The 22,225-nt window shown below is 40.0% G+C and overlaps 1 protein-coding gene across 1 annotated transcript in view; it reads left to right on the forward strand.

Annotated features, from left to right (window-relative positions):
• Positions 1-22,225, forward strand: part of DHRSX (dehydrogenase/reductase X-linked) — a 158,576-nt gene that overhangs the window by 118,583 nt on the left and 17,768 nt on the right. The window contains exon 6 of the mRNA XM_054271398.1: positions 10,598-10,805. Coding sequence (XP_054127373.1) covers positions 10,598-10,805 — 208 coding nt within the window. The remainder of the gene's footprint in view (positions 1-10,597; positions 10,806-22,225) is intronic.

Genomic DNA, 22,225 nt, shown 5'->3' on the forward strand with positions numbered 1-22,225 from the left:
ATCTGTCACTTAAAGTTTCTTAATTCTCTCTGATTGGAAGAACTGGAATTATACCATTTTAAATTCAAGCAAAAATAAACATGAATCTGTTGTAGCAGCTTCATAGTAGTAGCATAGCACTGTTTGGTATATTTCTATTTTTTTATATAATAAAGGAAAATTTGTAAAACGAAGTAGGAGAGATTTTCATTATTACCCCTTTTTTGTAAATCCAATTTAGCCAGTACAGAAGTCTTTCATAATAACATATAAAGAGCTGTGTCACTGGACTGTTGATCAATAAAATGCTGGGAAAAATACAGAAATAGTAATCATAAAAGATTGTTCTAGATCATTAGCTAGATACATATTATCATAGGTTTTATTTTACTCATGGAATATATGGTTCTGTTTGAGTTCAGCTGTTTAAGCAGCTTCTGCATGATGTCTTCAGTTGCAAATTCTGGTTCTATTTGCAAGATAAATCATGTTGCCTTCACAGGAGCAAATGCCAACTGGAGTACAGTGCGTCATGCATTTAGACATGTCCTTCCTGCAGCAGGTTATCAAGTTTTCCTGTATAGAGTTAGATGATAAGTATTTAAATGCTTACTCCATGCACGTAAGTCCTTCTTTGCCAAATACTTTCTGTATAAATGCAAAAGGATTTGCTGCTTTGCAAAATGATCCCTTGTGTTTGCAGCAATTAGCATTAATTGCAAAAATTGACTGGCCTGGAAAATGAGTGTTCTGGGAAAGGCACAGATCTCAAATTCTATAAGTTAATTTAAAAAATAAATGGGCTACTGTATCAGCAGACCATTCATCAATTCAAAAGACAGAGTTCTAGCTCAAATGCACCAAGTGTTTTACCCATTCTTATCTGTTCCTGCAACCAATGACAAAGAAATACTTAAGTCAGGATGCCAACTTCAGAAAGCTTTCATTTTACATTCATCAATGTATTTTCATTCTGTCCAATCAAAATGCTTTTAGGGTTGATTGACTTCTGGAGAACAATAACAGAGTGTAACACTGATACCACAAAGGTAATGTCAGAATTACATGTATTTGGGGATATTAAGCGTAGCTACTTTGTTGTCACAATGTTAAATTCCTTTTTGTCTAAAAGTTATAGTTCTTCACAAAGGATTGTTAATAATGGTTACTGGTTTAATAGGACATGGTGTTTCTGAACTGGTTCAAAACAGCAGCATGCTGGGAAGTATGTGAGATATGGGTGCTCCTGCTGCCCAGCCTGTCCCTGCACCATGGCTTGGGTCGGAGAAGCCAGCTCTGCGTGGCACTCAGGACAGTGACTGCCACAGATGTGCTGTTTTCCAGAGAGGCAAAATGGCTCTATGGTAATTTAAAGTTAATGTATTGCATTCATGTGATAGAGGGGGCAAAAGGGATTGGAGAACTGGGAGCAGAGAGAGAGCTTGTTGCCCTTGGGAGAGGAGGATTAGTTTAACACCTTTCTGCCAGCAAAAAGATTCATGAAGGCTGAATGAACCTTAGAAGTTTGGAGTTCTGGTCCAAAACATGGTGAATATTCCCATGTTTTAAGCATTTCTCTCAAGCCTTAACTACCACCATCCTCCCTGTATCTTGTCAGTGGAGTTGCCCTTTGGGCTGCTTAGCAGCAGGAAGGCTGGCACACATGCCTGTAAATCCCTGGAATAATGTCTTAGGAGAAATGCTCAAAATGACCAGTTCACCTTCCAGAAACCCCCTCCGGGTTCAGCCCTGCTTTGTTCCTGGTTCTTCATAGCCATACATTCCATGTCTTGCCACAAGCATTAAGGATTACGGGGTATTGTGCAGGGAGCTGCAGAGAGATTTCTGCCTCTGTGATTTAACTCTTAACCTTTTCTCTATTCCTCATCCTAAACCTCTTTGTTTAGAGAAGGAGAACTTGATCTGTTTAAAAGCAGACCAAACAGTTGAAACCCACACCTGTGGAGAAAAATTGGTCTTTTGATTAAATCAAGCTTTTGATAAAAAATGTGTTGTGAAAACTCTGCTTTCTAGGTAAAATGAACCTCTATAAACATAAAATATTTTAGTCCCCAGGAATTTTAATACTGCCAGAATGTCTTATACAGTTGTAGCTTTGTTGCTGCATTTCTTCTGTTCTCATTCTGTGTTGGATGCTGTGGTAGCCCAGCCTTTCTTGCCATGAGAGGTGGAGAGGGGCTGTACACAGCAAAATCTCAGCTTCTCAGGAGGGACAGAGACTGAGGAGCACTGTGGCTCACAGAAACTTCAGGAGAAGCTCAAGAGCTTTTAACAGTGATGTTAAAGGAGAAGTGGGCATGTTCAGTGCCTGAATTGCCACAAAAAAATCAATCAATCAATCTGTCAAAGCAGCAGTTTCTTTACATTCTTTTTTCAGTGAGGGCTGGGGCAGGGCAGCTCCGTGACTGTGTTGGTTTTTTGAGGACATGAAGCTTCTTGTCATTTCCTGGAAAGCTAAACCTGCCAGATTTCACTAGGTTCTGGCATGTCTGGAAGTGTAAGAGGTCTTAAGCATTCTGGTCCCAGGCCATGCCATGCCCCTTCTTATTAAATGCTTGGTTTTCTATTACAGATCCCTGTTTACAGTATTCCAGGGTCACACAGTGTTGTGAAATTTATAAAGTGAACCCCAAAACTCGGCTCTAAGGCCAAATGGTGCAGAAAGTGGTTGCTGACACTGTCCTTTAAAGTGCTTAGAAATAACCACTTTGCAATGCTGGCTGAAGACTGCTTTGTATCTTACTCTTTTCTTGGTTTTTGTGTTTTGCTCAAGTTGGCATTTTTATGTTCCTCAGATAAGACCCTCCCCTTTCACAGGCCCCTTTCATATTTAAAGCTTATTTAAATCCCACCTGATTTCTGACAGTGGATGAGTGATGCTGTTGATGTACAGTCTCACAGGAGCAAAAGCCTTTTATGCTGTGTCTGGACTGTGACTCATTTTGTGGATGCAGAATACTTCCACATTTTAATTCCTCTGGTACCTGCTGGCATTCAGCTGTATCTCTTCTTTAACCCAGGAAGATCTTACAACTGAGGAGAAGGCTTTTTGTGGTGGCTTTTAACAAATAGCTGTCTTTTTTATGAGTTTGTTCCTTGTCTTAACTCATATACTGAGAGTTAGTCACTTTTATCACTCAGATTGAAGCTGTGATGTTCCTATTCTCACTACATAAGAAAACTTCTAAAAAGCAGAAATTGTTAAATTGTTTCAACAAGCAGAAACTGATTTTCAAAAGTATGTTGTACCAGACTTGCTAATTTTTTGTTACTTCTGTAAACAAAGATTTATGGCATAGCATTTTCTGCACAGTAGTTATAGATATCTCAAAGGGAAAATGATTTTACAGGCACATTTCCTCTGGTAAGACAGACCAATCCTTCAGTGTGGTTAATATTTGCTCTTGCAGAGCACATTCAGCCCCTCCTTAAATCCAAGGCTGTGCAGTGGGCTGAGCCCACCACAATTAAACCTTAAATTATCTTTGCATGTACACCAGCATAGTCTACTGTAAATCTGCCAACCACAGTAGGTGCGCTATGCTGGATCTGAAATGGCAGCACCTCATTATGCTTATTCAGACCCTACAGTTCCTTTTGAGTCCCAGAATGAGAAGCTCAGAACTTGCAACTCATCTGCAAAAGTCTACACCAGTTTCAAGATGCTTTTAAAGAATATCCTGGATTGTTCAAGTTTTTGCTGGGGATTTTGTGGTCCTATCTTCATTCTAATGGAATCGAAGAAACCTTAAAACCCCCCATTACTTTCTTCAACTCAAAAGGTGTATTGCAGAAGAGGTAGGAAGCTCTCCACAAGTGGGTGGAGAGTACCTCCTCCCATTTATAATCCTATAGATAATCTTACAAGATGTGTGACAATCTTCAATAACCTGAGATCCAGATTACGCAAGAGATAGTATGAAAAGAGATGTGTCCTTTTGTTTCCCCATCCCTCAAAAGGGTCATGGAGACCCAGAATGCGGGTCTTGAAGCTGTGATCTTTTTCTTAGGTAAAGCAATGCAAACCCTTTCTTTCTTTTACATATTTACTTATTCATTTGTTTAATGGAGATTTTTAATTGAATAAAGGGATACTATTATGATCAAATGATTCTTCGGCTGTTAGCACATACTTAACACTGCATCAAATGCACTGACTGTAGAAAAGTGGCAATTTATATAATTCTAAATAAAGTAATATATTTCCTACAAGGATAGTTACAGTAATTATAACTTGAATTTGACATTGATATTGAAAATAATCCAAAACATCTGAAGTTAACACCAACTGTACACAAACAGAAAAATTTGACTTTTTAAAGGTACTGATTCTGGTGACAGTTTGAGAAGACCAGCCTTTGAGTTCATGTTATATGCATTTGAGAGCTATGCTGAGCACACAGCTACTGAGCTGCACACAGCCAATCTCAGCAGATCAGAATAGCTCTCAGCATCTCACCTCCTGCCATTAGGAGTAGGGATCAGCCAAATGAAAAATGATGCTCTGATTCCATCTGGATGACAGTAACACCCTGGATGATAAGCTCTGGCTTATTTTGCCTTTCATAAATGATTTTAAAATAGAGACATTCTACATTTCTTTACTAAATGTAGTCCTCAAGAGACAGTAAGTTAATTTTTGTTCCCTCTGCATTTCCTAAAGGCTATTAGAAGGGGCTAGTCGCTGAAAGCTATGTATTTATACAGTGAAGTGCTGGAAGCTGGGAAACATGGCTTTAGAAAAGAAACAAAAACCAAAACACCACCCAGCTTCCAGCTTGTGGCTTCTACTGCATTGAGGACTAAGCACAAGGCAGGAGTCACTGATCTGCTGAGATATCAGTTATTGAGACCATCACCAACATTTTACCTGTTAGAGAGAGAGAGAGAGAGCATTTCCCAGCTCTGGGCTTTTATCCTTATATTCTAATTTTAGGAAGAAAAATGTTATTTTCCTACAGTTGAAAGATGCCAGCCAAAGCCTGGCTTTGTCCAGAGCTGTGTGTGAGCAACATGTGGAACTGAAAAGCTCACTGCAGGAAGAGGAATGAAAGGCAAGATGGATTGCTCTGCCACTGGCCTTTGACCGCTTAAGTAACCCCCATGACACAAATTAGGACATGAAGGATTTGCTTTTTACCTCATGTAGAACCACTAATTTCATGTATTGTTCTGGTGGCCTTCCTTTTGAACAAGTTCATCACAGGGTCGTGAGGGCTCTTCAGGAGTCCCTAACACTGCATTCCTTATTCACTCAAGGTTTCTGCTTTAGCCACCTTAACTGTTGTATGTATACTGTCAAAATTGATTTTTTAAGGTTATACATCTCATACATTGAAGAAATGTACATGAAGAAGTACATGAGGAGTTGCTCAGGGCCACACAAAGTGTCCAGTCATGTACATGAGGTGAGTGACTGTGCAATAGCCTATAGTAGTAGTTGGTAACAGGACAGCTGCTGTGCAAAACATAACTGCAGCAACATCTCAAAAGTAGATAAGTTAATACCTTAGATTTGAGATTTCTGTTTGGTGGGTTTTTGGGGATTTTTTTTTGTGTTTGTGTGTGTGTGTGTGTGTGTGTGTTTTGTTTGTTTATTTGGTTGGTTGGTTTTTATTGAGAGAAAAATCACAATTAATGAGACTCAGAAAATGTGTTCACAGGATAAGTATATGTAGTACTGCCAGGAAGCCTGCTTTAATCTAATAAATAATATTTAGGATTCAAGTTTTTTCATAAGAGAAGAGAAAGAAACTCTTTAATATAACAGTAAAGACATGTTTATTTTCCAATATTTTCTCTGGCTGCTTCCAAATAAGCTGCAAAATCTATTAAAACTTGAAAAATCTTGTGCTGCATTCCCTGAAGAAAGAAAATTTAAGACTGTGAAAGCTTCATGAGTGTTTAATAATAGACTTTTATAGTCTTGACTAAGCAATGGTGATGATGTATTGCAAGATTAATACATAAATCATTAGGAAGCTTTAGTCATTTTAATACAGCCTATGTTTTGCTTAATTTCCTGATTCATCCTAAGGCACATATTGAAATTTTGTGTGGCCTTTCATTAAAAAGCCCAGCATGTCAGCCACGTTTTGCATCACTTGTCTTTTAATGGAGCACACAGCAGCTGGGCTCTCTGCAGTTTGATCCTGGTGCACTCTGCCCCGCAGGTAAATTAACACCCAGGGAATTGGGGAGCGCTGATGGGTGAGAGGACAATGATGTGCAAGACATTTGTGAAAGCTTCACATCAGGAAGCCTTCAGGGCTAGCACTGGCTGGGTTAAACTGATCTGCGTGCCAGCCAGGATGGTCACAGGTCCTCTGAGCCTTTTGCTGAAGCAAGCTGTGGTGGGGCACAGAGTGCTGTCCGTGAGTCCATGATGTCTGTTAGGTGTGTGCACAATGCGAAAGGAACCCTCAGTGAGGATGGCAAAGCTGAGAGCAGCAAGAGAGCCCCGTGCACAGGAGGGTGAAGGGAGTGATCTGTGCTGGGCACCACAGCTTCCCCTGTTGCTCAGTGGGTACCCTGACCTCACTTAATGCTCTTTACTAAACACGGGATCATCTGATTTAAGCGGGAGACCACTGTAGAAAACTGAAGCCAGCCTGAGGAGAAACAAGTAAGACTGCCAAGAGATGTGCTAAACATTATTTCAGTTTTCAAACTGGGATAGCAGCTGAGTCCATATTTAAACACCTAATTAGCCACTGCAGGCTCCAGTTTGAAATTTGGCTTCTCATTACTTTTTGAAAATACATTCCATAGGGAGACTGCTGCTGGAGACAGCACCATAGAGATAAGTAGCAAAAATCAGCTAATCAGCTTCTGGTGAAAAAAAATAAAAAAAAAAAGAAGAAGAAAAAAATAATCAGCAAACCTCAAGGCACTCACTCTAGAATGGAATACCTACTTATTTTCTTCTTGCAAAAAATCAAAACAATCCCTTCCTTTTCTCCTCCTGAATTTTTACAGTAGTTCAAACCTGTAGCTTATATTGCAAAAAATCTTAAGCCAGAAGTAAGAATTTTGCTAAAAGAATATTTGGACACAAAATGCAGAACCTGCTTTAGCCTGACCCTTTATTCATCAGTATAAAATCCATAAAAGATTATTTTTAAAGGAAGAAGAAGGTTTTGTGTACTGGTGCTCTCTTGGAGAGATTTCAAAGCAGCAAATTAAATTCTGCCTGCCTTAACTCCTTCTGTACTTTTCATTTAGTGAGTTGTGCACTTGTGAACCTTCAGAAAATATGGAAATTCATGACATCAATATTATTTTACTTAGTATGCAATTATATTTTTATTAATTGTAAAAAATGTGCATACAGAGCATAAAGTGCCAAGAGAGGCTAGATTTAGATGCATAGGCTTTAAAGCCAGATAATTCCATGTGCAACCATACATTTTATGGTTTTAAGCTAAAACAGGGTAGATTTAGACTGGACAAAAGAAAGAAATTTTTATGATGGGGATGGTGAGGCACAGAAATGGGTTGTCCAGAGATGGTGCATGACCCATCCATTCAAAGCCAGGCTGGATGGGATTTTGAGAAATCTCGTCAAGTGGAAAGGTGTCTCTTCCTATGGTAGGTTAGAGGAATTAGGTGATCTTTAAACTTCCAACCCAAAGCCTTCTGTGATTCTACATGTGTGTACTTAGGAGACAGAATCGTGGTGTAAGTTCAAGTGCCTATTTTTCTGATACATGAAGTCAACACTGGATGTAATGAAGTCAAATAACCAGTGTTGATTTATTTTTTCAATGTGGCATTTAAACAACATGATTCTAATAAAATGGAGTCTGACAAAAAACAGTTGTTCAACAGAAATCCTCAGCAGTTCTGTGTCGTGTTATTCCTCTGTCTTATGCAGTCCATTGGTGTCAGATTCCTGGAAAGCAAAAAACACACACACAGAAATTGGGAAGAGAAAAGCTAATCGTTGCAGGGCCTCTGCCAAAAGTTTTTGCTCTGTGTATCTAATTTTATGTTCTTCATATCTATATTATTTCATTGAAGTCTGATTCCTGGCTGCCTTGCAGATCATTTGCATCTCTGCACTGTGATATAAAAGGCTTCTTCATTGATTGGGTAGCTTTTATATCTTCTCAGCACTCATGTTTCTCTGACATACATACCTATGCAAAATATAACTCTTTGGAGGATCCAGCCCTTGTAGTTCATGCTTCATTGCCACAAGGTAAGTCAAAACAGCGCTCACAGAAAATGTGGGAATTGGGAGTCATGGGGAGCATTCAGCATCCTCCTGCCTGGCATCCAAACATTACCAAAGGCCCAACTAGACCCAGGCAGAACAAGTCAGAGTAGTTCCCAGCTCTGCTTCCCTGTGAGCCCCTTGCCAGACAAGATGGCTCTGGTGCAGCTCGGGAGCCCGTCCCGTGCCCCAGCTTGCGTTCAGTGGGGAATGGTGGCGCTGATGGAGCGGTGCCAGGGGCAGCTGCCAGCTGGCTGCCGGAGGCGGCTCGGGATGAAGGCTGCTTCCCATGGGTAGTGTGAGCTCTGCCCCACGTGGCTGTGCACAGGAGAAGCTTGTAGCAGCTGAGGATCTGGTCCTTCAAGTTAAAGGGGTTGGAATATGCATGAAGCATAAGGTGACATTTTGAGCGTCTCAGATCAGAGCATGGACGTTGCTGAATTTAAAATGTAACTGCAATTTCCTGACTAATACCAAGTCACTTTCATATTCATGCAGTGATTGTTCTTTACTCTTTAAATAGCCCATTTTGCCCAAAGGTGCAGGTGAAATCCTTATGATAATGAAGATATGTTATGCAGCACGGTACAGCTGAGGCAGTTGGTTGGTGCAAGGGCCACCTGTGATCAGCTGTCCTTTTTGGTCCTCAATTCATACCATGGTTTTGTAGACTGCTTGTGATTTGCTTGTACATAAAAAAAAGACAGGAAAAAAAAAAGATATGTACTGGAGGCTCAGTGTTGTTGTCTGTTGTTGTCTTTTCCTTCCTGTGGCTAAGCTGTATTATTTACTGTGGTGTCTCCAAGTTTCTGAGTTCTTGCAGATAACATGGACAGTAAAATTACTTCAGTAGCCTTGTACCTCTTTGGAGAGTTAGCCTGATTCTTAACATCCAGGGCTTTCTGTGATGAAGTGCACAGGATATTATAAATATGATATTCAACAAGAATAAGATAACAAAATGAATGCATATGTTTGCTGTTCATTCAAAATAAAAAAACTTGCGGGTAGTAACAGCCACAGAAATCACAGGTAGGCTTTCCTGCAGAGTAAGGGCATCCCTAGTCTGGACATTTCTTGCATTTAGGGTGAAGGTGTAGAGGATGGAGCTGTAGCTGCAGCCACCACAGAGATAGGACAACATCTGGGGGAAAGGAAGGAAGGAGGAAAGAGAGTTCTGTTCCTGGGTGGGTGCCTCTCTCTCACCTTTCACCAACAGGTTAAGGTTCTGCTGCTGCATGGACCTAACCCCTGATTCCACATGGGGAGCAGCTGCAGCACCACTTCCCCAGGCTTTAGCAGAGGCAAAGTGGATGGCCTGGAGTGGTTCCACTGCTCCCAGGAGCCTGCTGCTTTAGGCTCCTGCCTGCTTTGCCTCTGAGCTGTCTGCAATGCCACCATTTCCCTTTGGTTCTGCTTAGCACAAAAGAGGTTAGATGAGAGGCTGGGGAAATTACAGGAGTAAATTGTTATGGCATAGAAATTTGTGGAAGTGGTGCTGAGGCCTCAGTCAGGAAGAGCATTTTAAGTGACATACCTGCTAATTTGCCTGAAAATAGCCTGCTTATTAAAAAAAAAAAAGAAAAAAATAGTACTTTCATTGCGTGCATGCCATGAAACTCAGCTCAGCAGTTCCTAGAAAGCTTGACTTGAAAGAAAGGCACATTTGACATCCAGATGAGAGAGGTGCACAGGAGTCTCAACAGGTAATGTTTTACTGTAACTCCTGGAATTTGTGTGCCTTGGCACAGACCCTGTCAGCCATCTTATGCTTCAAAGGCTATATAAGGCCTGTAAACTATGGTTACACTTTCAGCTGCTCTCCTTGCTCTATCTTTTTATCCATCTCTTAGCTGCGCACAATCTGATGTGTTACCAGGGCAGCTGCAATGAGTGCCTCACTCATCTGTACTGCTCGCAGCACAGGAGCCTTCAACTAGTAGGTTCTTATAAAGTAAAAATAATAATAGCAACAAGAAGTAGTATGATCAGTCATGGATTTAACAGGCAATGGGATGTGTATGTTTGGAAAGAGCAGAGTTAAAGAGGGGAGAGAAGTTTAAGGGCCTCCAGGTGATGATGGCCTAGAGATAGATGCCTCAGCATTTCTTGTTTAAAGAGTTTGACAGAGAGATTCTGGCAGGTATTGTGTAATTTTATTTTAATATTTTTCCCTGCTATAAATAAGACTTGTGTCTGATGGAATAATCACCAGAACTTGAGTAAACAACACGCCTGCCAGTGATAAGCTGTTTCTTCTGACGACTCAGTGTATATCTGGATATTGCAAAATGTGGTACATTTGATGTTTGTGCAATTCTGTTCTCCTTCTGGTTATTTTTACACGCATCTCCCTCTGTGTTTCTCTCCTGTGTACAGATGTTCGTATTCACCCCATGGAGCCTATGCCCAAAGCAAACTTGCCCTCGTGTTATTTACCTATCGACTACAGCATCTTCTGACTGCAAATGGAAGCCATGTGACTGCTAATGTAGTAGACCCTGGAGTAGTGAATACTGAGCTCTACCAGCATGTCTTTTGGGTTGTGAAAGTGGTCAAATGGATGACAGCCTGGCTATTTTTCAAGGTATTCTGTTTTTAAAATAATTTTGTTGCTTGCCCTGCATTGTGAAATCTGCAGTTGGCCTGGAGCTGAAGGTGTTTCAGAGTTTATAATAGTATATGGTATTTATTGCATTTCTCTGTGCTGATGAGATGTACAAAATCAATAAGGACAGGCTTTCCAGCAAACAAACATTTATTTTAAAAGGAGGGAGCAAGCTGCCACAGTAGGGAAAGGGAATGCCTTTCACAGTCCTTGCCTGTGCACTGGTAATCTCTGCCCCGATCTATCCACGTGCTTCTGTGTGTGCACAAGGGCAGGACATCACCCTTACATGGAGCCAGAATATGCAAAGTGTTCCTCAGAAATGACTTGTTCATTCTCTTAAAGAGAAGCAGACATGATCTGGCATGGTCTACATGTACACAACACGTTACAGAGAGGAGGGCAAAGGGAAGAAGAAAGCTGTACAAAAGTGGCAGTGGGAGGTGGCTGTGCCCCAGGATGTGAGGTCCAGACACTTGTGCTCAGTGAGGTGGGACAATTTTTAATCAGCTTTTTCACTCTAACACATACTTGTAATGGTACTTGATTTTTTATTATCCAATCCTGATCTGCACTAGGAAACAAAAGGTTGTTTAATAAAATGGATCCAGAAGTGGGGCAGACTCAGTTATGGGCAATGTTTTGTAGGGGTGTAAGTAGATTAAGCTGAAATCAGTTTAGCTGTGTAGGTGAAATCTCCTCATGCACACAGGCCTTTGAAGGGCTTGGGCTGAGAGAATGTACTGCTTATAGCTCTTTCAGAAAGTAGTTTTGGATTAAGTAAATGGAACCTGATTCCATTAGAGAAAATTAAATGTCCTAATTAAAATGAAATATTTCACATCAAGGAGCATGTTCCACAAAGCAAATTAATTTTAAACTTTGATATGGAAATATCAGTTGCTTTCATTTTAGAAATGAACTGGAGGCTGGAAGAGTGACTGTAAAATCAGATGCAAACAAATAAACCCATATTTAAAAAAAATAGATTCTTCTGAGTGCACCTTGAATATTGCAATAAAATTGTAATAAGAATGCTCATAATCTGTAATGCATTCTTAAAGAAGCAGACTGCAGCTTTGCCAAACCATGTCCATTAAACCTGTTTTCCCTCTTGTGATTGCCATTTTAAATATCAGTCTTGAGTGGCAGTGTTTTTTCATTGGACTTACTTCACCTTCCTAATATAAAAGTTTCATGTAGATTTTTAGGTTGTGCTTAGAATTTCTTCTGGAGAGACAAAATTCTTGCATCTGAGAGTGTGTTTCAAGTCTCTTGTTTTTTGCAGTTCTCAATCCCTCCCAGTTTTATTGACGTGCCCAGGAGACACTTTTGTATTATACTGGTGATGTTTAGACACTGAATTGGATGTTATTGAACATTTAAAATGATTTATCACAAGAGGGATTCCCATGCTTACAACTCTAACAGCCCTGCCACTGACAGTTCCTGATCATTTCTTTCTTCTTTGGATGTGATACTGCTCAAAAGAAGTTCTGCCTTGAAATACGTGACAGACAGACATACTGATCTGTATGGAAGAGCCCTTACCGCCTGAAAAGCAAAAGTATCAATTGCTTTCTGAGCCAGAATAACCTCAGCTTTGGATATCTGAATGCTTCAGTTATTGATGTTGAGATTTTCACATTTTTTGTCTAACACTCAATTTGTTTTTCCCAAAATCCAGAGGAGAGGGAAATTCTTATTTTCTCTCTTCCCATCCTCCCTTGGACCTCTGAGCTCCAACATCTACTCTTTGCTTATTGCTTAGGATATATCTGTGTGTTTGGGAGCACTTCAGCCCAGAGGAGCGCCCTGACTGGCATCACAAGGAGATGTTTAGCTCCACAGCAAGCTCACATTGAAAGCCTGCCTGGCAATTTTAACAGTGCTCTACTGAGGGCTGTAGTACTCAACATTCAAGCCTGTGTGAGTCTTGTGTTGGTCTTGTGCATTAGGGTAAATTTCCCCCGAGAAAAGTAAGAAAGAAAATACAAGAAAATTCAGTTTTCTGGTAATATTAGCTGATTGTTGGTAGTATGGATTTTATTCTGCCCTGGAATTTTGTTCCTGAGCACTTATATGAATCTTCCTTCTAGGATTATGGAAGTAAGGCAGTGAAAATGAGGTGATAGCTCTTTAATCATATTGATTAAACTAACTATTGTCACCCTGAAGTATTCCAGAATGGGTTCTAAATGTGTGCTGGAAATTGCTTCACTCACTGCAACATGGCACTCTTGAGAGCCAGCCAGCCCTGAGAGCTGCAGTGAGGAAATGCATCACATCGCATTCCCTCAGGAGAGAGTCAGCATCTTGTTTGATTTAATTCCAAACAAACTGCCAGAGCCCCCACCACTTTTCAATGCATTTCTGCCAGCGCTGGTGCCAGTCATGTTCCAGTCAAATACTGCAGCCTGGCCCCCACCTTCCCTGGGCTGCTCATGTTGGAGACAGCTCAAAAGTGTGGCAGACAAGGCTCAGCATCCGCCTTGGAGCTGCCTCAAGATATTTAGGTACTTAAATGAATAGACTTGCAGTCTTGTAAATAGGCCGTGATACATATGCATAAGTTACTCAAAGTATTAACAGCTTGGTTTTCTTAAAATTGCAAAGCATTATCTTCTAGACTTTATATATGGCTCAGAAAAGTCTTGGCCAAATCAGTTTGGTGTTTTTGCCCCCACAAGTTGCAGTGAAAGGCATTCCTGTAGAAATAAGATAGGCCAAACTAAAGGTTCTGGTGACAGTCATAAAGATTGTGAAATTGGTGTCTGCCCTTTAAAAGTAATATTTTCATTCTTTCTCAGCTCAATTCTTTCTCAGAAAAGTTATTGTCTGCTGTGGTACTCTAAATTTGCACTTTTCAAATGTTTTCTCTGTATTTTTCATACACATGGACTGGACCTGTCACACAAGAGACAAATTATGTTTATTACTCAAAAAATATATTTCTATCCCTATGACTTTTTGGTAAATAAAGCCTGATGAGCTGACACAGTCCTCTGCAGAATGCAATGAAGTATGTCATCCTTTAGTAATTTTTAACATAAATTCATCTTCTTTTTGAAGAGATGAAGTCCAAACTAATAAACACTAACTAATTAATGAGATAGCAATAACTTGAAAAGTCACTCATTGAGCATCAAACTGCAGTTTAGCAAAGTGTGCAACACACCAGCTTTAGCATTGGGCACCGTGCAGGCTGGAAACCAGGAAGTACCATTTCCTTCCCAAGTATTTCTGCATCTGCAGCAGATCCTGAATATTCATTCTTAAACCAGATGGTCTCTGCTTGTGATACAATTAAAACACCTAGAGCAAAACAAAAAAGTTGACTCTCATTAATGTCCGATAACAGGGACTGTTCTGCTTCGTATGACTTCATTATGTCATCAAAGTAGAGACGTTTGACAGATAGCAGTGTTGTAAAATTCCCCAAAACCTTGTTTATGACAAGCTTGGTGAACATGTCATTACCAGATATAGAGTATTTGGTCCTTTCAGCCAGCTCAGATTGGTATTTAGGAAGGCATTGTGGAAGGAAGGCTTTGCATCAGATCCTGTCTCAGCTGTCATTTCCAAAGACATAGTGCCAGATAAGTGATTATTGACTGACAAACTGAAAATGAGTAGGATTAGTGACCCTGCCAGCCTGTAAAAATGAAGGAAAAGGCTTCAGGAACATGAGCTAGATAGATATCAGTCAATATAAACTAATTCTTTTCCTTCACCTTGTCAAAATAGGCTTAACATTAGTGTAATTTTGCTATAACATTTTTTTAAAAAATGCTTCCAGTCAGTAAGCAGGTCTAGAAAACAAGATCTAAAGGACCTGGATTCATCATTCATGCCAGAGGACATAGTCATGCAGGTCTTATTGCAGCATTTCTTATTCAAACTGTCCCTTTGGCACTGTGAATATAGTAAATTTATTTCATCCTACCCCCCAGGTGTCAGAAGACAAACACATCACCACACAATAACACCAGCTGTAAGAGAATGAGAGTAATTAAATCCCACAGCTGAAAGCAGCAATTCATCAGCATCAACATTTTCTGTGCATGAGAGTGTGTGGTCCTCACATAAAGCTAATCTGGGCCTTTCTCACAAAAATGAAAACTTGCAGAAACGTATAATTTGCAGTTAATTTTTACAAAAGGTTTTTCTGGTCAAAAACATAGAGAAGAAAACAGTCTGCTTTAATCCAGTAACACTGGTCTTTCAGCAGATACCATTTTTACACATTGGTACAGGGATTTAAGCTTTCAGAGCCATAGGTATCTTTTTTCTATCTATTAAGTATTTTATTATTTGTACAACCATAGAATGATTCTAGAGGGAAAGATGAGGGAATCATCCTGAGAAGGCTAGTAAACAATCCACTGTTTAATTCCCAAATCCTGATGATCTGGGTTTTTTTCTTGGATGTGAACTCCTGGACTTGGTTAAGTGTCCAGGTCCTGCCTGTTATGGGCTATGTGGATGGAGCTTGGCTGCTTTATTTATTGCAACTGTGAGCACAGAGCCCTCTGAACACAGAGCCCTGTGTGGTGCTCCAAGTCAGATCAGAACCCTCTAAGGCAGGCTGGCCCTCAGTGCACACATAAATAGCATTGGACCCTGGTCTCCACTCAACCTGTGCCCCCCCTGCATCCCAAGATATCACTATTTTTCTGCATGTTTTCTGAGGGCTAAGTGGTTAAAATATTTATTTGAAGGGACACGTTGTGACAGGGTGTTTTGATGGCAGGAAAATGAAGGATTTGTGTTGCTTGCCCCAGTGCATGGCACACAAATGAGTGTATAGATTGCTGTAGAGGACAGCACAAAATGGGTGGGATTATGTCACAGTTCATCACAGGGAGTCAAGGATGTTGAAGTTCTTGTTTATAACTTATGTGGAGCAGCTGCTGCTGTGATTTATCCCCAAACCACACCCAAGCTTCCTCTTGAAGGGTGCCAGTTGGAACAGGCTGAAACACAGGCATGAAGCAAGCAAAAATGAAGTAGTGTGCACAGAGATACATCTCACATCCTGTCCTGCAGTTTTAGTTGTTTAATTAAAATAAGAATCCTTTCTTTTCTTTTTCTTTTCCCTTTTTACAGTGCGAAATGGGAAGATTGTTTTCCCTCTTTCAAAATTGTTCAGGAAAACTGTCTCTATGTCTAATATTGCCTACAGGATTCACCCTTTTTAGCCCAGGAAATGGTCTAAAGGAAAACAGGCTAGAACTACACTGTGCACTGTGTGAAAACCCATGCTTGCACTGTGTGAAATTGTTTTGGACATTTCAGTAAGCAACTGAAATGTCAGAAGCTGGGTGTCTTACTGTGTAAGAGAGGGTTTATCCTTAACTCTGGTGTGTTAGAGGATTGCTGATTTAACCTGACAGCCCAGGAAGATTATTTATATGAAAGCATTTAAATTTGTATCCAAAAGAGTGGGAAAAATAGTCCCTCCATTGCTTTACTGGGGTGAGAGTAAGTAAACAGTTAAGAAATTGTGAAAATATATGAGCCTAACCACTGTTAGCACATCAGAACCTATCATCCTGTAATCTGTAACTGGTTTCATATTCAGAAACCACAGAGTTAGTTAGGAAAGACATTTTCCATCCATCAATCTATCCCTTGCAGTACTTTCCTAAGTATTTGATTAATACCTTTGTGTGGTAATCTATTCCCAGTCAGACTTGATGAAAATGGAAAAAACACAAAAAAGAAGGATAATTTTCCTGTGGATCAAACACATATCAGGGATGATCTTTGAGAGGACCAATTCCTCTCAGTTTAAAAGAAAGTCTCCTTGACGTCTCTAAAGTAAAGGTCTCAAAAAAGAGCCTGAAAGATTGGGAAATTAGAGAATCTTGAAATTTCCACTGGAACATTAGCACAATCTTTTAAATTATGGGTTATAATATCACACTACTGTAATTCTTCCTCATGCATCAGAGGAGTACTAAGTCAATCACTATGTGCTTACAATTGTCATGGAGTATAACTCTACTTGGAAACTTGAACCCACTGGCAGCCACTACTCTTTCTCTTCAGTCTGTCTCTCTGAGAAAGAACAAAAGAGAGAGAATGCAACCCCAGCCTCAGTGAAATGACCCATTCAGCAAGGGTAGGAACAGGAGTCGCAGGCAGTTTCTGTCTTCAATGTGAATGAGTTGGAAAACAGAGTTAAGGAGAAAGAGCACTGGCTTCCCTTGGAGAACCCTCCAAATTAGCTTTTGAGTGAGTAGCAGTTTGGAATTAAAATAAAAATATGCAGAAGAGTAAGTGGGGAGTGCATATTCAGGTATATTTTATATATATATTAATATATTTACATAATCATATATATGTATATGGTCTATCTAAATTCCTCATTGCTTTGCTATTTGTGAGTTGTGTGTCCCTAAAAAATAAATTTGTATTGAAGAGTCCTATTACCTAAAGACCCTATCCACTACAGAAATATAATTTTAGGAGATGTTGGAGATCTGCAGGTCCTCCTTTCCCCCTCTTTGAATATGACAGTCTGTAAGTTAGCAGTCATTGAAGGAGACTGAAAAACGTTTCAATGTGAAATAAGGAAATTCTTCCATGAACAACACAGACACAATTTTTGGTGGTTGTCCTGAGTTTTCAAAGGTTGACATAAAATGTCATGTTCTACCAAGAAGCAGAAAAAAATCCCCTTTTTAGAGGTCTATGGCATTTATGCCTGGAAGTCACCTCTGACAGGTCTCATGGTTCATAAATCTCTGCAATATAAATGCCAGCATGAGAGGTGTGGTTTCCTCATGGTCACTGCTACAGGACCTGCCTTATCCTAAGATAAATATCTACAGCTGGACAGCTGAATTAAGTCCGTCAAGTGGCAGTTTATCCCTGTGAATGACAAAGGGCTCCTCTGGTGACTAGTTCACCTGTAGATGTCTGTGCTGTATAAAGCTGGTTAAGATGAATACTTTCCAAAGGTGCATAATGTTAATTTTCTAGGTTGTTTTTTTTTTAATGAACTGAAGGTGGTAGGATTTTGGATGTGCAGAGGAGAGAATAGGAACTGTAAAGGTTTGTTCTTAGATCTGGGGCACAAGTAATCTGCTATCAATCTGGTTTTGCACATGGCAGCTCTCAGCTGTTAGACCATTTCCCGTATAAGTGGGAAATGTGCTCGTGGGCAGCTAGAGGTGAGGAAATCCCAGTTACTTATGAAATGTATTTCTCATATATGTTTATAATCTATTGTGTGCCTTCACTACAGCAGCCCTGGGTGAGGAAATCCCAGTTACTTATGAAATGCATTTCTCATAAGTGTTTACAACTCATGGTGTGCCTCCACAGTTTATCACGCAGATATCACCATGCATTTACATGGGTAGTTATGGGTAATGCAATACAACAGTTGTGTGTACTCCCTGTGAGATTTATAATAGCCTAATGCTTGTAACAAGGGAGAACCATGGGAAGCAGGTACCATCTTCTCTTTGAGGATGAACTGCAAACAGTAAACACACTTTTTTAAATAAAATAGGATCATCTGCCACCCAATTTGTGAGCTATGAAAACTTTTAGTTCAGAAGTCACATGAGTAGCTCTGGCTTTGGTAATGACTATAATGATTATGATTGCAAGCCACAAAATTCTGTGTTGCACTGTAGAAAGACTACTGAGGTACTATGTGATGTAGAGGTTCTTTTTGTTCTCATTATGTTCTGAGCTAAATACTTGGGATTTGGTGGATTTTAATAGGTAAACACAAGAAGGGACTTTGGTTTAGTGCCTCTAGTCCCCATTTTTTCTAGAAGGAATCTGATCCTAGATGTGGCACAAATACACCATTAATTCAATCTCTCAAGAGCTAGTGGTTTGTGGACATTATTACACATTTAAACATTCTGTTTAAATTGTGTCTGTGAGTCTCTTCAGGGAAAATTGACTACATCTGTGTGGTGCCATCTCAGTGTGGGGGAAAGGGGAAGTAACCACAGAGTTACATTGCCACAGACCAGGCACTCTGCAGGAAATATAGAACAAATGCAGAAGAGGATTTGGATGAAATCAGAGCAATGTGCAATAAAACAAGAACGAACTTGGACAGCTTATCAGAGATGGGATTTATACGGGTATTTATTTGGCCCATTGTGCTGACCTACTTTTCTGTCACTGAAATGGAAAGGAGGTTCTACTGCTGGTCCTAGGCTCAGGCACAGTCTGAAAAACTGAGTTGCTCCCCATGTCTCCTAGTTGGTCATCAAAGTCTTGGAGCTAGCCACTACCAACTTACAAGCTTAACTTACTTACAATATTTTACTCAATTTAGTTTATCTGTTACCTTTTGAATCAATAGCAGGGGCCAGAGTTGGTGCTGTGTGCCTGGCAGGCCTGTTTTCCCAGGGCTTTGCTGCAAGAGGCACTGAGAGCCCCAGCCCAGCCATGTCACAGCCCTGCAGCCAGCAGCAGTTTGCTGAGGCTGGCTATGTCTCAGGAAGAGACTTACTCAGTATTGTTGCCTGCCAAGCTTAAGATGCAAAATCCAGTCTTCTACAGTCTGTCACTTGTCATATACTATCCTAAGATGATTAAAAATGTAGAAAGAGAAAAGCTGTCTTGTTGTTTTTGGAGCTCAGAGTGTTGAAAATAAGCTTATACAGACTGTGAGTATATTTGGGTTCCTCCCACCTGGAGTGCTGCATCCAGCTCTGGGCTCCCCAGCACAGGAAGTGCATTGAACTGTTGGAGCAAGTTCAGAGGAGGGACACCAGGAGGATTAAATGGATGGAGCATGTCTCCTACAAGGAAAGGCAAAGACAGTTAGGATAGTTCAGCCTGGAAAAGAGAAATCTTTGTGGTGACCTAGCTCTGGCATTCCAGGATTGGAGGCGAGCTTACAAGAAAGACAGACAGAGACTTTTTTTTACAAGGACATGTAGTGACAGGACAAGGGGAAATGGTTTCAAGCTGAAAGAGTACAGGTAGATTGGATGTTTGGAAAAAATTCTTTGCTGTGAGGGTGGTGATGTGCTGGAACAGGTTGCCCAGAGAGGCTATGGATGCCCCATTCCTGGAAGTGTTCAAGGCCAGGCTGAATGGTGCTCTGAGCAACCTGGGATAGTGGAAGGTGTCCTGGCCTATGGAAGTTGGGTTGGAAGTAGGTGATCTTTAAGATCCCTTCCAACCCAAACTATTTTTTGATTCTAAAAATTATGTAGGAAGGGCACTGTGGAGCTGTATACTTGTTTTTTTCTGTCAGGGCTGTACGTTGTCCAGTTACAAAGGATGTTTTTACGACTGCCCAAGCTGTGAATGTAGCCTGGTAGTTTTTTCAGAGAGGAGTTCAGTTATCACAACTCTCATGCATCACAACCAGTAACAAGAGCTTAGGTCCCCATTTTCCTTTGCACATGAAATGATGACTTCCATCACCATGAAGTTTGTGGCACACCATCAGTGGTTTTATACAAGTGTAGCTGATCAGAACCTGCTAAAGAAGTAAATAAGATCTGAACACAAAAGCATCCAAGTCTGAATCTTACTGCATATTCTTCTACCAAGGATTATCTGATTTGATTTCATATCCTCTGCGTGGAGTTCTGTTCTTTTGTAAAGCGTGTAAGACGTGTCTGATCCTGCTCCTTAGAGGTTCTCCTTGATCTGGGGCTGGCCTTTTATTTTTCTTGCCTGGTTTAGGTTTGTGGCGCATGTGTCCTATTTTATATGCCTGTTATCTCGGGAAGTGGATTAAGGCTGGCACAGATACACTGAACCCTAATCTCTTTAGAGAGCCTGCAAATCTCCAGAGGTAGTAAGTACTTCAAATGTTTATATTACTATGTTCAGCTGATGTTGCTTGAAATCCATTCAAGAAGATCTGAAAGAAAGGAAGCAGGGCATTTTGCAATTGTCTTTTTTTTTACCCCGTTAATATTATTTTATATACACCTAATTCTCAGTTTTCATTTTAGTGTGGATTTTTTTTCTCATTATTGTAAAGAAAGCCTCAAGCACTATTTTCACTGCAAAATATATCTAAAACCTAATATCTTGGCTGTACAACTTCTCCCATGAGAGCTTTGACCCATTTGTTATAGTTCTAGGTTAAAGGCAGATTGCTGGTGTCATTATTTCCAGATTTTTGCAAAAGCGATAAAATATGAAATGCATTTGTACTCAGTTACCTGGATTTGTCATCTGCACGGTGGTTTATGCAGAGGAGGCAAGGGAATTATAAAGTACCTCCAGTGCTCAGAAGCAGCTCTTGTACACTTGATGTACAATCTGTCACACATTCTCCTGGTTGGAAAGAAAGAATTTGCAGTCATTAGGCTTTATAGATGTGAGCAGGTACCATCCTGCTCAAGGCTGGCACCAGCACTGTCACTCTTACCATAAAGACAACACACGTTTGGTGAGCTGGATTCAGTTTGACTCTGTAGAAACTCTTGGAAATTTTTTTCCTTCTTTTTATTGTCAATTTATATCAAAATATCTAGTAATAGTCTCTAATCAAACAGGAGTAAGAAAGCTTTTAGGTAAACAATTTACCTAAGACAAGAATGAAAGAAAGTAAAGTGGATATGTATTTACTTTGAGAAACCGAGAAAGAAATAAGCAAAAAGAAGAAACTTGCTTCTAATCTTTGGAATTATACTCTGGGAATGGCTTCCACAGTGTGGCAGCTATAAAAAGAGTGTTGTTTTTATGATGGAGTACAAATAGGTTTTGGAGAAGATCAGCTGATAGGTTATCTGCAAAATTAGATCAGAAATGTTCCAAGCTGAATTGTTGCTTCTAAATCCTTTTTGTATTTAGAATCCTGGGGGTTTTTTTTTTGCCCCAGGTTTACCTGGTTTGCTCCCATGCTGAGAAGAAAAAATGAATCCAGTATAAGAGTACAAAAGTGAAGATTTTCCAAGAAATGTCCATTGTGATTTTGAACTTGTTGAGTACCTAGCAAATTCATCTTTAGGAAAACCTTTGGTGAATATGCACCATTTCTTGCACTCACCTCCATCCTTGCCTTTCTTGACAGTAGTTCTTCCAGTTTGCTCATGAGCTGTGTTGAACTGTCCAACAGTCTCGTCCTTGCTTTTGGTTAGAGAAGAAAAAGGGAAGATTACAGCTATGGATCAGCCTGAGGAGCCTTCAGTGAAAATGAGATCTTTGATTGTCCTGGTCAAAATATCTCTGCATGCTCTTAAAAAAAAAGGACCCAAGATAAATTGCAAATGGAGCTGTAGAGATAACCAACATAGCCAAGCTACATGTTTTAAAATTAAAAAATTCATTTTTTAAATTTGTTTTCTGATTTTTTTGTCCCTTTTAATTTAAACCCTGATGTGATATTATAGGGAGGTCAAAACTGAGTGCTCGATCTTTCTTGAGTGGGTCTTTCAAATCAGAGCCAT

This window comes from Melozone crissalis, unplaced genomic scaffold (assembly GCF_028551555.1).
Source record: "Melozone crissalis strain CALT ecotype California unplaced genomic scaffold, PUWL_Pcris_2 ptg000013l_1, whole genome shotgun sequence".
In the NCBI taxonomy this organism is placed as follows: domain Eukaryota; kingdom Metazoa; phylum Chordata; class Aves; order Passeriformes; family Passerellidae; genus Melozone; species Melozone crissalis.